The sequence below is a fragment of the Rosa rugosa genome, chromosome 4 (genome assembly GCF_958449725.1).
Source record: "Rosa rugosa chromosome 4, drRosRugo1.1, whole genome shotgun sequence".
Classification (NCBI taxonomy): Eukaryota; Viridiplantae; Streptophyta; class Magnoliopsida; order Rosales; family Rosaceae; genus Rosa; species Rosa rugosa.
The window spans coordinates 1,265,940-1,281,575 of record NC_084823.1 but is presented as its reverse complement, the minus strand read 5'-3'; the positions used below and the strand labels follow the sequence as shown (position 1 = coordinate 1,281,575).

Sequence of the window (15,636 nt, the reverse complement as noted above, 5' to 3'; positions counted from 1 at the left end):
AATGTCAAGCGGAGGAATCCTGAGGCGTCAAGTGAAGGAAGTCCGAGACGAGACCACCAGCTTCACCTAACAAGGAACGTGGAGGCCCAACATCAGGTGAAGGAAGTCCGAGACGAGACTATCAGTTTCACCCAACGAGGAGCCAGGACGCCCAACATCAGGTGAAGGAAGTCCGAGGCAAGACTATCTGTTTCACCCAACAGAGGAGCGTGGAGGCCCAACATCAGGTGAAGGAAGTCTGAGACGAGACTATCAGTTTCACCCAACGAGGAGCTAGGACACCCAACATCAGGTGAAGGAAGTCCGAGGCAAGACTATCTGTTTCACCCAACAAAGGAGCGTGGAGGCCCAACATCAGGTGAAGGAAGTCCGAGACGAGACTATCAGTTTCACCCAACGAGGTGCCAGGACGCCCAACATCAGGTGAAAGAAGTCCGAGGCAAGACTATATGTTTCACCCAACAAAGGAGCTTGGAGGCCCAACATCAGCCGAAGGAAGTCCAAGGCGAGACTATCAGTTTCACCCAACAAAGGAGCTTGGAAGCCCAATATCAGGTGAAGGAAGCCCGAGGCCATACATTCAGTCACAAGAGGTGGACGACCAAGACTAGGCACAGGACCACCAGGGCATACCTTCAGTCACTAGTAGACGACCAAAGCTACTCATGTAGTCAAACTAATCGAAGGAAAAGATAGGCCCACTTGGAGAAAACAACCCCACCACTTTACACTTGGATTTCAACGGATCTTCCGTTGACTCGTTGATGCCGAAATTGGCACCAACATACATAAACAATGATCTCTTTAACAACGATTACAATGCCCATAATTGTAGGTTTACAATACTTGGAGAATAAGTAGACTTGAGCTAATATGAAAGCTAATTAAAAGTATATCCTAAATCGAATCATCGAATGCAAAAACCATTTAGTTTAGCCCATTTGTACGTCCGACTCATAAAAAACTAGTTGTTGATATGATTAAAAAAAAAACCCTAAAAATATCTTAACAATAATATCAAAGATCATGAATCTATAATTAAATGACAAAATAATGCATGATGTTGCCTCCGATACTCTCACATCAAAATCACATTCCTCCTCTAACTAGGAAAAACTATTCTTCTCGCTTATATCCACATTACAGTAGTAATTAGCTAATTCTCAAAAAAAAAAAGAAGTAGTAATTAGGTAGGATTTGAATATACACCGATTACAAACCCCTTCTAATTAGCACAGACTCTTTCATGTTGGTTTAATATCTACAGGTACAATCCATCCTATAAATAACCAGTTAAAAATGTCCACTATAATCCTTATTTGAAAGCAGAGCGTGTCAAAACGGAGACATACCTTTTAATGGCAAAATCCCAAGCAATATGGCCGGTTGTCTTATTGAAGCACTATGGAACCCAGCAGATCGATGCTCAAGATCCACAAAGGTACCAAATTAATTGTCACAGGATAAACATTGTCACTGACAAACAGTTAGAGGTCTCGCGCTCCGATTTCCTATTACCATGCAGCAAGGTTAGGTAAACAAAGTTGCTCGCAGAGTTTCTTTCTAATGAAATAGGTGTCCCCAGAGTCAAGCAGCTGAGAATTATCGATCGGATATTTGAGGCAGTTGAACTGGCTGAAATCCCCTAGCTGCCATCATAGTCAATGCATCTGTGAAAACCATTTGGTTAACACTTGATGTAGTTCAAATACCTGATAACATTTTCTCATAAACCTAATTGAATTTGTCTTGTTCAGCATTCTGTGAAGAGATGCAAGGCACCAGCAGGAAGGATCAAGCCAGTGAAGCAACCTCAATCATCAAGCTCTACCACAACTGTTTGGCTCCAGTTTTGTTGCAGCTGGTCAACAGTCTCTTTTCTGCGCGGGCGTGCCAGCACCGTTCGGGTGCGGTCGTCGGGGGTGTCCTTTGACCTGACTTCTTATCAGCGACTGTAGACGAGGAGAGCACCAACCTCGTCGTCGGATTCTTTATGCCTCGTGGTGAGGACTTTTGCTGAGTTTCTTCTTGTTCACACAATCGATACTCGACGTCGTAGATCGAGCAGAGCGAAAATCACCGGGAAGTGGGGAGAACTTGCTAAAGCGTGACTTTAGCTTAGCTGGTTTGCGAGGGCGTTACCCTTGCTTGGCTAGTTCCGTAACTGTTGTGGTCGCGGTACTACAGTCGGCTCCTGAGGAGACTAGGACCAAAGCACTTTGACAGAGGGTTTGGTGGCACTGATAGTCGGCTTCTGAGGAGACTAGGACTTCGAGTGTGATCACCTATAAGAGAAAGAGAAGGAAAGGAGTTGCTCTTAGAGAGGTTGCTCTAGAGAGAACTTAGATCATCTTAGAGATGTTTGTATGAATTGTGTTGTTCTTTGTTGTTGTTTTTGCCTCTATATATAGGCTTCCAAGCAACACTATTTGGCCTTTAAACAAATCATAATGGAGCACTTAATGGGATCATGATGGAGCACTTATGAGATTATGGAGCACTTATGAGTTTATGGAATTGTTAGGTTCAAGCACTTAAACACTAATGGAATGTTAGGTTTAAGCACTTACTGCACCAATTTTGCTCCAGCTATATCTCCACCAAGCATTCAGATTTTGACCATGACTTCTTCATACGAAATGTTCCACTATGAGTGTAGATCATCCTGTTAAAATTTCAGAGCTTTTGGTATAATGGTTGGGCCGGAAACGCTGCTGGACCTCTTACAGGTCCAGCTTTCCAGTTTTGCTCTTGCAGAAGATTGGGCTGATTTTTTGAAGGCTTTCCACTCATATCTAGCTCTGGAACTCTTCATAAGAAATGATCCTTGGGATGTCTAGAATTAATCTGGAAAGTTTTAGCTCATTTGGATTTCATTTGATTAGTCTGCGGCCCTCCTTCCTTGTTTAGCTCGGTTTCTCCTAGCCGAAGTAGGGAAATGTGCTAAAGTTGACTTTTCATTTCCAAGCTTCCATCATTTCCTTTTCTTGCAGCTCGCATAATCTTCCATAGTAGGCTTTATTTAGCCTCTAAATAGTATATTTCGAACTTGTCGACAATATATAGCTTGAGCCACTGACTTTGGCTCAATTTCTCCAAGACACGCCTTGTCAGGCCAAAATGCTCATTTTGAGTCCAAACATTGCCCCCCAGACCTCGAAGTCAAAGGTCTTCGTCTTGACTGAAGAGGTCTTGAATCAGCACTGCACTTATAATGTTGTGAGTATTCCTTGCCCAAAATACAACTATTTAAAGGGACTTCAGGAAAATCCCCACCCTTGGATGGATGGTTAAAGAGTCAAACCGATGTCAGTAAATCGAGATTAGTGATTCCAAATCTCGGGACAAAAGGGACTAGCAGCATGTGAGGAGCGGTTTTTGAGGAGTTAGCTATGAAAAGAAAGGATTAATAGCATGTGAGGAGACCGAACGGTTTTCAAGGAGGTAACTGTTCTATTCACGAGATTATTTTTTCACGACCGTTGTTTTTCAACGAGTGATTAATGCCTTAAATCACGGAAAAGAAAGGATTAATAGCATGTGAGGAGACCGAACGGTTTTCGAGGGGGCCTGCAGAGATTGGCCCGCAAAGCTCAATTTCAAACAAAGTTCCTCCACGTGGCGTTTCGCCGCAATGGCACCAGCTTCGGCCTGAGCGGCCCGTTCTCTAACACGGGCCAGGTTGCGGCCCATTTCTTCAAAAGCAGCCAAAGGTTCATCGAGTTGGGCTTCTTCTGCAGCAATCGCATTCTCAACAAAGGCTAAACCGGCATGGAGGTCCTCGATCCGAAGTTTGAAGTCGGACCTTTGGATTTGTAATCCCCACAGGCAGTTGGCTCGCTCATTTAAAATATCGCGGGAGATGTCCATTTCTGGAGAGACACTATTCAAAGCCTCTTGAGCGTCGTAAGCCTGGGTGTTCGCGGCCGATTGACTTCGGCGGGCCATATCAAGTTCATTCAGTAGAGACTCGATATCACTAAATTGCCACGGAGTCAAAGCCTTCTCCTGGCGAAGATACCTTAGAGCTTCCTAAACTCGCGGGAGGATGTCAGTCTCCAATACTCGAGGACCTAGATGTTCGTGAAGCACCATCTTAGCCTCATCCACAGCAGAAGGAGGAGTTACCTCCAACACCCTCCTCAATCTCTCTAATCTGGTAGGAGGACGAGGCGGAAGAGGCGCCACAGGATCACGAACCACCAATGCAAAAGGGTGGACAACTTCCTCAATTTCTTCATCTTCAACAGGTTGGTCTGTCCCTTCAGCTGCAGGAGAATCTGGAAACTCAACTCGCGGCTCACCATGGACAAGTGGAGCAGATTCAAGCACAGGGCCCTCGGCTTCGACGGTTGTCTCATTTATTCGCGAGACTTGGGGGGCACCACCACCGTCAGTATCATTTTTCATCTCTGGGGCGATTGTCCCGCCGATAGGATCCTCAGCATTTGTAGCCGCCTCCTCAGTACAAACAGAATCCTGGTCAGATTCAGAAATGTCAGAGAACGGGGTTGGATCAGAAAGGGAAATGGAAAGCATTGGCCAATAGTGGCTTACCTCTCGAGCTGTCGGGTCAATATCTGGTACGTGGTCTCCAAGAGGAAGAGGCCTCACTGCATTCACCTCTTGGACCTCTAGTGCCGCGAGAATCTCTGTCGTCATCAGTTCCTCATAAGCGGTAGAAGCCTCAGAGTGGCTTTCCACGCTTTCATGCTCCGAGGAGTCGTCATCAGAGATCGTTATTAGAATGGTAGGACCTTGCAAATGCTCTGTAGATGTGGGAGACGGAAGAGGCGCCACGGGATTAGTTGATGCTTGAACTAGCGAGAGAGAGTTGGCTCTTCCGCAGCGGCTGAGGATCCAGCCTCGCTCAGATGAGAGGGATCAGAGGTCCTCTGACGGACCTGTCAAAAGATACATAATGAAGATCCTGCCCAGATTCTAAAATTTAAATAAAATAAAACTGGAGCCAAACATTTTGGCACGCCCAGTGGGACTACACTAGTGTCTCTTTGTGTTCGCCATCATTGGGATGCCAGAGGAAATTACCATCATCCGAGATGTCATCTGAACAAGGAGGAAATCAGCCGCCCACTAACGAGGGCGCGCGAGTTCCCACCATCCAGCCTAATGAGGTTGGAGGAGCGTCCGATACCACTGAAAAGGTTGACGACGAGGTGCGAACCACTGACTCCGCGACTGCTCTCTACCAAGAGAACGCGGCCATGGAAGAGCGACTTGCTGCCTTCGAAAAGAATCTTACATACCAGTTTGAAGAGATAAGAAAGGAAGATGCAGCAAACCGGGTAGCGGAGCGGCGGAGGTTGGACGAGCTGTCAGCTTCGTTTCAAGCTATCGACGTCCTGGTGGATCAGTACCACGCGACGATCGACAAGAACTTTAAAGAGCTCGTGTTGATGATGAATAATCATGCCGCCCAGAGTAAGCGCCTTTCTGCTGACATCGCAAACTCGACCAAACAGGTGCAGTCTGACTTGGCAGTTATTCGCAATGACGGGTCTAACCTTTCGACCCAAGTCGCCACGCATCAAGGCGAATTGGAAAAGCAGGAACCTGCACGCAGGGAAGTAGTTTCTGAGATTGAATTGCCTATAGGTGGCGATCAATCTAAAGCCCTCACTGGTGAGTCACAACCTTACACAGATGCTGTGCGTGGAGAAGATGTTCCACAAAATTGTTCTTCTGACAATACAATTGTCTCTGAACAAATATCTGATTTCTCCACTGATCAAGCCAAATACGTGGCTACTGATCAGAAGCATGGGGGGCAAGATATGACCCATGATCATCCCTTTGATCATGAGAATTCAGACCAACAAGTGGTCAAATGCAATAGCCAATTCGTGGCTAATTCTGAAGGCACCATGTTCTATGACATGGTAGTTGGCGACACAGCCGATCTTGGGACACCGTCATCTCCCAAATTGCAATTGAAGATCATGCCTCGTCAACCAACAAAGATACTTGGGGGGCAATATTACTCCTCCTACGAGCCAAATTTCTTCCAAGTTTTTAACGCAAAGTATCTTTGTTCTTTTCCTACAAGCTCTCACAAGAGGGATTTTTACCCTACAAATTTTGATACATCGGAGCTTGGAGTGAAGCATAGATGGCCTCCCCCGTGATCTTGTAGAGGCGGCAAATGGTGGAAAGGGGTTGTGAATCATAACGGAATAGGTGAAGTCTCTTTTGTTAATATTGGCCTAAACTCCTTATTGGTGCCTAGTTCAGGTCCCTTAAGGTTAAGGGCGGCTTTTATTAACACTTGTTGAACTGTCTTCACACTTATGACATTTCTCATCCTAGTAAGTATAGCCTATGTGAAATGGTGTCTAGAAAGGGGACAACGTTCATGACAGGTTCTTGAATCCAGAAGTGCGTGCAAATGGGCCTAAACCACTATGTGGGAGTAGCTCATGCCAAAATGGATTCTGCCTCTCTTGTTCGTCCTCCCCCACCTGGCCATTTCAGTAAGGTTGCCCAAAGGATTTGAAAGAAAATTTGTGTCTAGGCGACTATACTTGGGCCGCATGTCTAAACCTTGATTCACATTGTCTTATTGAATTCAGCTACTTATTTCTAAAAAAAAAAAAAATCCAAAAAGAGTTTCAAATTTGTGCGTCGCGAAGGATGCAAAAATTGTGTTCTTGCCTAAACAGTGGCTTGAACTTTCTGATATATTTAGAGACCATTGGTTTTGGCCTGGGCACATATACAAGAGGCATTTAATATGCCTAGTATGGTATCAGCAATAATTTCAGTCAAGCCAATAAAAGTGGCTTTGGAGCAAGGACATTATAAGAGCAGTGCAGATTCAAGACCTCTTCAGTCAAGACAGAGACCTTTGACTTCGAGGTCTGGGGGGCAATGTTTGGACCCAAAATGAGCATTTTGGCCTGACAAGGCGTGTCTTGGAGAAATTGAGCCAAAGTCAGTGGCTCAAGCTATATATTGTCGACAAGTTCGAAATATACTATTTAGAGGCTAAATAAAGCCTACTATGGAAGATTATGCGAGCGGCAAGAAAAGGAAATTGTGGAAGCTTGGAAATGAAAAGTCAACTTTAGCACATTTCCCTACTTCGGCTAGGAGAAACCGAGCTAAACAAGGAAGGAGGGGCGGCAGACTAACCAAATGAAATCCAAATGAGCTAAAACTTTCCAGATTAATTCTAGACATCCCAAGGATCATTTCTTATGAAGAGTTCCAGAGCTATATATGAGTGGAAAGCCTTCAAACAATCAGCCCAATCTTCTGCAAGAGCAAAACTGGAAAGCTGGACCTGTAAGAGGTCCAGCAGCGTTTCCGGCCCAACCATTATACCAAAAGCTCTGAAATTTTAACAGGATGATCTACACTCATAGTGGAACATTTCGTATGAAGAAGTCATGGTCAAAATCTGAATGCTTGGTGGAGATATAGCTGGAGCAAAATTGGTGCAGTAAGTGCTTAAACCTAACATTCCATTAGTGTTTAAGTGCTTGAACCTAACAATTCCATAATCTCATAAGTGCTCCATCATGATCCCATTAAGTGCTCCATTATGATTTGTTTAAAGGCCAAATAGTGTTGCTTGGAAGCCTATAAATAGAGGCAAAAACAACAACAAAGAGAACAACACAATTCATACAAACATCTCTAAGATGATCTAAGTTCTCTCTAGAGCAACCTCTCTAAGAGCAACTCCTTTCCTTCTCTTTCTCTTATCGGTGATCACACTCGAAGTCCTAGTCTCCTCAGGAGCCGACTATCAGTGCCACCAAACCCTCTGTCAAAGTGCTTTGGTCCTAGTCTTCTCAGGAGCCGACTGTAGTACCGCGACCACAACGGTTACGGAACTAGCCAAGCAAGGGTAACGCCCTCGCAAACCAGCTAAGCTAAAGTCACGCTTTAGCAAGTTCTCCCCACTTCCCGGTGATTTTCGCTCTACTCGATCTACGACGTCGAGTATCGATTGTGTGAACAAAAAGAAACTCAGCAAAGTCCTCACCACGAGGCACAAAGAATCCCACGACGAGGTTGGTGCTCTCCTCGTCTACAATCGCTTGATAGAAGTCAGGTCAAGGGACACCCCCGACGACCGCACCCGAACGGTGCTGGCACGCCCACGTACAGAAAAGAGACTGTTGACCAGCTGCAACAAAACTGGAGCCAAACAAAACTAGGCTTTATTTAGCCTCTAAATAGTATATTTCGAACTTGTCAACAATATATAGCTTGAGCCACTGACTTTGGCTCAATTTCTCCAAGACACGCCTTGTCAGGCCAAAATGCTCATTTTGGGTCCAAACAACAACAACTCAGAATGCAGCTCGAACAAAAAATGAAGTCAAGAAAAAGCCACTGTGGAAGTGTTGAATGCTTCCACATCTAATCTTACTATGACTATTTAATTAACCTATTGGCATATATAACCAACTGATTATGGTAGCATTTGCGTGCTTCTGTAATATTGTTATCAATGCTCTTTTATGAATTTTTGCAAGCAGCTGTAGATTTCAAGTCCTTGGCTTGTGAACTTTTGTGTAACAATGGTTGTATTTTGAGACAATATTAATGGCCAATAGTGTATTCTAATTTTCAGATGCCTCTAATTTTTGTACAGAGACAAAACATAGCTCACTATAAATATTGATATTAATGCTGAAAAGGATATTGTTTTTGGAGGAAAAAGGCTAAGGTGGATAACTAAGTACAATGGTGATTGGCGGGAAAATAATGGAGGTTGAGACTACTTTTGTCAGGTTCTACTATTTCTTGGTGGAAAGGAAGATCGTTTTGGAGGGAAAAGGCTGATGGGCCAGCTGATGGAGTTGTCATTGGCGGGAAAAGATGGAGAGACGATTTTGCCCATGGAAAAAATCTGCCCTAACGGCGTTATTAACGGAAGGCATCGATATTGTGTCGGATTTCAATGTTGAGGTACCATTGTTATAGCTTTAAAGATTGAGGTACCGAAATGATGAATGAACTTTATTTGGGGTACTATTTGTAAAATTTCTCTTTTATTTATTATCAACTTTATGTTTTGCTCGTATATTTGATAACCCTTTTCATTGATGCGTATGTAGTCAACATTATGAAATTTTGAAAAGAGAGAGTCTAGTCAAGCTAGAAGAGAGACAAAGAGATCAGTTTCCTGCATGGTTCAAGACTCATATTACGGAATTATATAATCTGGGATCAAGTTATGTGACCAAAGAATTATATGTATTAGCATTTGGTCCAGATGATAGTGTTGGTACCTACACGATCTGTAATGCAAATGGTGTTCAATGACATGTCAAACAGCTAGAGCAAACCAGAACAGTGCATAATAGTGGGATTATGGTTCCAGGATCACATAATAACAGAGAAAGTGACTTTTATGGACAGTTGGTTAGCATTGTCAAAATTAGACTTTCCGTATGGCTATTCAGTTTTTCTATTCAAAGGTGAGTGGTTTAATACAATAAATACAAAGAAGAGAAGAAGAACCATTCGTGATTACCATTTGACATCGTTGAATGTAAACAATAAATAGTACGTAAAAGATTTGTATGTACTTGCAAAGCAAGCACAACAAGTGTTTTACCTTGATGATCCGAAGTTAGGTGCTGGTTGGAAAGTCATTCAAAATATTCGACACAGACATATATGAGATGTGCTTGAGAATGAAGAATCTCATGATGCGGAAACAAGTTATGTTGATGGGGTAGACCAAGAAGAAGAGGCTAGCAATACCATTCATCCCATTGAAGAGAGTGTTAATTCAATACCAACACTTTGTAGAAGAGATGTCGGACTTGAAATTGTTGGTTTGAGCAGCAAAAATATTGAACAAAGCAACATAAGTGACAATGATTTTATCGATGATAATCCTCTAGATGAGGAACTACCATCAGGAGATGAAGATAACACTCGAGAAGGTGATGAATATAGTGACTTGGATTAAGGTAAATGATTATAAATGTGGCTCAATAAGTGCAAATCATCATTAGTTACTTTTCCCTATATGGCTATGCTTTCCTAACTCATAATTAAACATCTTTCAGTCCTTAGCATAATTGCATATTATTGTTAACTTGGTCACTTTGCCAGTATGGTTAGTTAATTTCCATTTTGTTTAGAGTTTTTCTATTGGAACCTCCAAATTTACTCACTTGATCTCCTTGCTTTTTACACCTCCTATCAAATTTTCAAATACTAAATTTACTCACTAAACCTCAATCAAGTTCCCGAAATAACCTCACTCATATAATTTGCAAACAAACTATTAATTACATATTCATTCCTTAACCAGATTACATAAATCTCTTATCCAATAAAAAAGAAACTCAAACACAAGGTATTGGGCTTTAAAAATTAATTTCTAATAAAAAAGAATTGTTTTTTTTTTTTTTACTTTTTTTTTTCTCTTGTAGATGTGCAAAAAAAAAAAATGAAGAGTAATTTTTCTTAATGTTTAATTATTTTCTCTATTTTCTGTACTTCATGATTAATTATTTAATAGTTTTTAAGGTTTTTTTTTACTGCTAGCTCTTTTTTTTTTTGCAAATATAATGGATAGACTAGGATTTAGGTCATAATATGATTTCTTTTGTTATCCCTCACCAATATGCGTTCAACATATATGATGATAGGAATTTTTATGTCACATGATCTTGATTATAGTTTTAATTCTTATTAAATATATATAAATGCTTTAATGAGTATGTAGTGAAATTGGAAAATGAAAATAGAAAAGGAAAATAATAAATAATGCAATATAATATTATTGAATTGGAAAGTCTAGAGAAATTAAATATAATATTTTTTGGGTATAATTATTGTCCTTAATAGTCATTTTATAAGAGGTTATATATGTCATTTAATAATTCATAATAGAGTGAGATCAACTGAGCAGATTTGGAGGTCCCAATAGAAACACTCTTTTGTTTATTATTTAATTATGATGTTGACCATGAGTGCAGGGAGGCTTTGCTTTCTTATCTGTGGGAGTGATGTACAAGTTTCGGGTTCATCGAGTGTGCTGGCTACTTTGTTGCAGACAAAAGGTTATATTATTGTATGGCAGATTTAATTAGAACTTCTCGTCATTGATTTCTTGTTACACATATTATTTCAATATTTCTAGTTGAAGACTTATGAAGTATATTATGAAAGTGCTCAATTTGTTCATGTTAGTTGGATTTGAAAAAAGTAGGCCTAGGCACGGTCCCAGCCCGACATGCATTTATCAAGGCCCGGGACCAAGCCCGAAATGTTCGGGTCGGGCTCAAATTTCATTTTCCAGCTTCGGGGACCAGAAAAGCCCGGACCAATAAAAAACGGGCTGGTCCTTCGGGCTTTTCGGGCCCAATTCGTTTAGCTGGAAATAAGATTTCCTTTGTTTAGTTCTCGACTTCTTTCAAGATTGAATACCACCATATTTCAAGATTGAATACCAACAATTAGTTGTTTTCTCCAATCAACAAATCGAATCAGTTTCTCTCTTTGAATTGGAGAAAGAAACAAGAGGTATGAATCAGTTTCTCTCTAATCATAAATTGAATCAGTTTCTCCCATTGAATACCAACGTCTTCTTCTACAAATCAAGACCACATGTTTTCTGGATTTAGATGAGTTGGAGAGAGAGAGTCAGAGAGCTATGAAGATTCTAAAAGCTTTGATTTAAAAAGATTGTAACTATGGGAAGCCCATCGAGAAAGAGCAACAGTCTCTGACTCCCAGACTCTCTCTTTCTCTTCATGCATGTCGCACCACCTGCCGGCTCACTTACCATCACTGCCTTCAGACTGGCTGGAAGCCACCACCATCTCGCCCCACAAACTGCAGCTTCGGGTTCCATTGCCAAACTGATGAAGAGAGGCTTCGGGTTCCACCTTAGGATTGGGGTTTCGAAATGGAAAACTGAAGGGGATTAGGTTTCAAGTTAGTGATCGAATAAGGCCAGAAGGGGATTGCTGCTGGGTTTCTGGAAATTAGGGTTCTTGTTCGAATTCAAAATCTGGAAATCTAGAAATCGATTAAGGGCGTCGAGTGGGTTCGAGCTTTGAAGGGAAACTGGAAAAGTGAGGAGCTCCTAAGGGAATCGAAATTGGCTGTAGATTAGGAAATGAGTGAGAAACTGAGAAAGGGTCGGGACTCGGGATTCGGGGGTTGTGATTTGAGTGTTGATGGTTGAGAGTTGAATCACTTGAATGTTGACTGAAAGAGTCTAAGACAGTAAGACTAGTAGGTATATTGAATCGGGCTTTTCTTCAGGCTTTTGTGCTTAAGAATACTAGGGCCCGGGACCGGCCCATTAAAACTCAAACGGTCCGGGCTCTTTTTTTTTGTGTATTTTTTTTCTCAAAGCCCGGCCCGGACCTGAAGGTCCGGATCGATTCGGTCCGGGTTTTCGGGCTAAAATGCCCAGCCCTAGAAAAAAGAGTTGATGTTAGAGCTCTGTTTATTACTATATTATCCGTAATAAATTCAAATTTTTAGCAAAAAAAAAAATCTATTTATATAATTGGTGACAACTCTTAGAGTCTTAGGCCTTAGATTTGTTGCCTAATATAATTCAATAATTTATTAAAAATTAAAATTAAATTTGAAAATAATTTAAATTTGAGATTAAAAGGAGACGAAGTGAGTTTCGTCCCCTATTATCTGGATTCTGGAAAATCGAGAAGGCATAATGTTCCTTATCCAAGGTGTGGCAGTGGAACCATCATCCATTGACTACTCCAGAAAGCTTATAAACTATGCATATACATATGTTCCAGTAAAACAAACAGAGAAAGAAATGTCAATGAGTACGAGACAAACAGATTGACAGGTTAATAACTTAGTAGTAAAAGTCGCAACTAGCAATTTGTCATACCAAGAGATTCCAGTCATTCCACGGTTTAATTGTTGAGATACAAAAAAAAAAAAAAAAAGACTTTCAATACAAGCCTAATCTCCTGGATAACAAGTCCTGAAACCCTCCGGAAATTCTACTCCAAATCCACATACCACATGATAGCAATCCAAGAGCACCAGCAAGAACACAAACAACAGCACTGCATTTTGTATCGCCTCTTGCAATTTAAGTAATTTCTTTCGGTACTTAGGGTCCACCTGCAAAGAGGTTACAAATTTTGATTACTCAGTCCAGTAGAATCAGTGTGCATAGTAACAGCAACAATACTGCCTAGTCCCATTAGAAAAATAGAACTAGTCATAGACTCATAGTACAAGGGATAGTTCATAACTTACTAGCACATGCTGAATAGCAAACAAACAATCTGTTCATGCAAAGACTTCCCGGATAATTAACAAAATGCTGCCTTCTTATAATGTTAACAACTCCCATAGACCAATTTTTTGGCTACTTCATTTGAGATGTTCACGCATGCTGGATGAAACCTACAAGTCCAGTTGTAAAATAACTTCACGAGCATTCAGACAAATTGAAGAAGGGTCATGCAAGAAGATTTATCTATCGAGATAAATATAAAAGGAAGAGATATAACTACATTGCACAACAGACCCAATTTTCCTCCAGAAAAGTTTTTACTTTGAACTATTATATTATTAGAGCAGTTGCCCATGCTGTATACTGCAACCAAAGTATCTATGAGGACATTCAAATGAAAAGGGGAGATTCAATAATTTTGCAACAATGACCCAAATTTCCTTCCAACAAGATTCCATTTATATATTATGAGCAGAGGCCCATCACTTAAGCTTCAATTTGAACAACAATTTCAGAGTAATAAACATATAGATAACTAAGCTTTCCATGGTGCAACTCTTGAAGTTGGTTAAAGTACAAACCACAAGGAGGCAGACCAAAGTATAGTTGCACACTTGCAAGTGGCACATTGCACATACACTGAGATGCTTTTCCAAATACATATGCTTGTTTATCTATAGCTAACAAGTATTCAAGACAATAATCAGAGCCCTAATATATACTGTTTTAAATGTTTTTTCTCCCTTTCTTTAGGGTACACTCTTTAATCGTTATTAGATGCATAAAATGTTGAAGTAAGATAGACTTGTTACTAGTCCATTCGAAACAAACACATTCAAAAACTCCAACATGCCAAAGAAAGCTAAGAACATGAAGAAATTACCAGTCTTTGCACTCCTCACACTGCACCATGAGGTCATCCGGCATCTCAGACTTGCAATACCTTCAAAAGCCAAAACACAAAACACAAATTCTTAATCATCAGTCTCATTCACAAACACCACATTTCCCATAACCAACAGACAACACATAACGCAAAGACCACGAAACTCACATAGCAACTCTTATCAGGAGTAAAAGCCCCAGTAGCAGCCTTGTACTCAAATCTACAGTAGTAATGCTCAGCTCCCACATTTTCGAGCTTGGTGTAGTTCTTGAACGAGTGAACCACACGCTTTCCCTCAATGGTGTTAGCACTCTGAACATCATAGTGATCAGACAAGATATTCACCAATTCATGATCACCAAATGAATCAACTCAACACCCAGATACTGTAATCAATCATCAAACAAGCAATTACAACTCAGATCATAAAATTCTAATCGAAAAGGATTCTACCCTCCTGTTTTTGTTTTTGTTTCGATTGCCTCCGTCTTCCTCCGAAACTGTTCAACTTACCCAGTTTTGGGATTTCCGAACTGGAAGTGCCGGTCATCACTCCCAAGCCGTCGATCGCTGTCATCCCTTACATCCACGGTTGGTAGTTATTTTCTCTCCAGCAAGTGCTTCAACTCCACAGCCTCCATGACTAGCTCTCCCAGACCAAGTTGGCCACGCTTTGACTTTCCCCAAACCCACAGAGAACCATCATCTCCAATGGCCGCAGAAATGACACCGGATGCAAATGCAGAACAAACATTTACTTGATCCAGTCCCGTTACTCTCATTGGTTCATTCCACGAATCACTGCCAATGATAACAAATGCTTCATATAAAAGGCTGAAAGTAAGTGAGATAACAACTAAAAAATTCCATGAAATGGGGTTTCTCATATCAATTCAAAAAGGTGCATGCTTTTGGTTAATCTTGGCCACATTAATAAACTACATTGCTGATTTTTGCTCTAAAAAGAATCATCGACTAAAACCATGCACTAGACTAGTAACATTACAGTTGTCAATTACTAAATTGCCAGAACTAATCACAGTTTCTCTGAATTCTCAAACTCAAACCAATTTCTAAACAATCATAAAACTGCTCCAACACAATGCAAAAGTAAAAAAAATACGGAAATGGTCAAATGGATCCATCTGTGCTGCTTCTTAGAGCTCAAAGAAGCTGTATCTTTACCTCGGAGAAGGGGACCTCCACGGCCGAGCTGGGCCTCGAGGTCTCGGGCCCATACCCAAAGCTGATCTTCGGAAGTGACGGCCAGGGAGTGGGAATGCCCCGGCGGTGACGCCGGTGATGTCAGGAGGTAGGGAAGGGACCCGAGTGGGCTCGTAGGCGTCCACACCAAGGCCCATTAAGGAAGTGGGCAAGCCCAGAGCGACATGGTTGCCGTCCCCGAAGCTCATGGCGGCTGTTGTGGGGGTCATGCTATCTTTGAAACCTTTGGACAACCGCGTTCACTAGTTGCTGGTTCTTCACCAACGATCCCAGTCCTGGCATCGATCGATTACAAAAT

The 15,636-nt window shown here is 41.5% G+C and overlaps 1 protein-coding gene across 3 annotated transcripts; it reads right to left on the bottom strand.

Annotated features, from left to right (window-relative positions):
• Positions 1-12,937: 12,937 nt before the first annotated feature.
• Positions 12,938-14,936, bottom strand: LOC133707079 (uncharacterized). Of its 3 annotated transcripts, XM_062132613.1 has the most exons (4): positions 14,628-14,936; positions 14,283-14,500; positions 14,112-14,171; positions 12,938-13,110 (listed from the first exon to the last, which is right to left on the bottom strand). In XM_062132613.1, exons 2-4 carry the CDS (start codon positions 14,435-14,437, stop codon positions 12,987-12,989), a joined length of 339 nt encoding a protein of 112 aa, XP_061988597.1. In that variant the 5' UTR covers positions 14,438-14,500; positions 14,628-14,936; the 3' UTR covers positions 12,938-12,986. The 3 variants fall into 3 exon arrangements, with proteins under 3 accessions (XP_061988597.1, XP_061988596.1, XP_061988598.1); XM_062132612.1 differs by having other exon boundaries at positions 14,283-14,936; XM_062132614.1 differs by lacking the exon at positions 12,938-13,110 and adding an exon at positions 13,281-13,398 and having other exon boundaries at positions 14,283-14,936.
• Positions 14,937-15,636: the final 700 nt, after the last annotated feature.

Coding starts and splice junctions, on each gene's coding strand:
- LOC133707079 (XM_062132612.1), bottom strand. CDS start 14,437: ATGATGTTCAGAGTGCTAACACCATTGAGGGAAAGCGTGTGGTTCACT. Junction 14,172..14,282: donor CTCCTGATAAGAGTTGCTAT/GTGAGTTTCGTG, acceptor TGGCTTTTGAAG/GTATTGCAAGTCTGAGATGC. Junction 13,111..14,111: donor TGTGAGGAGTGCAAAGACTG/GTAATTTCTTCA, acceptor ACCTCTTTGCAG/GTGGACCCTAAGTACCGAAA.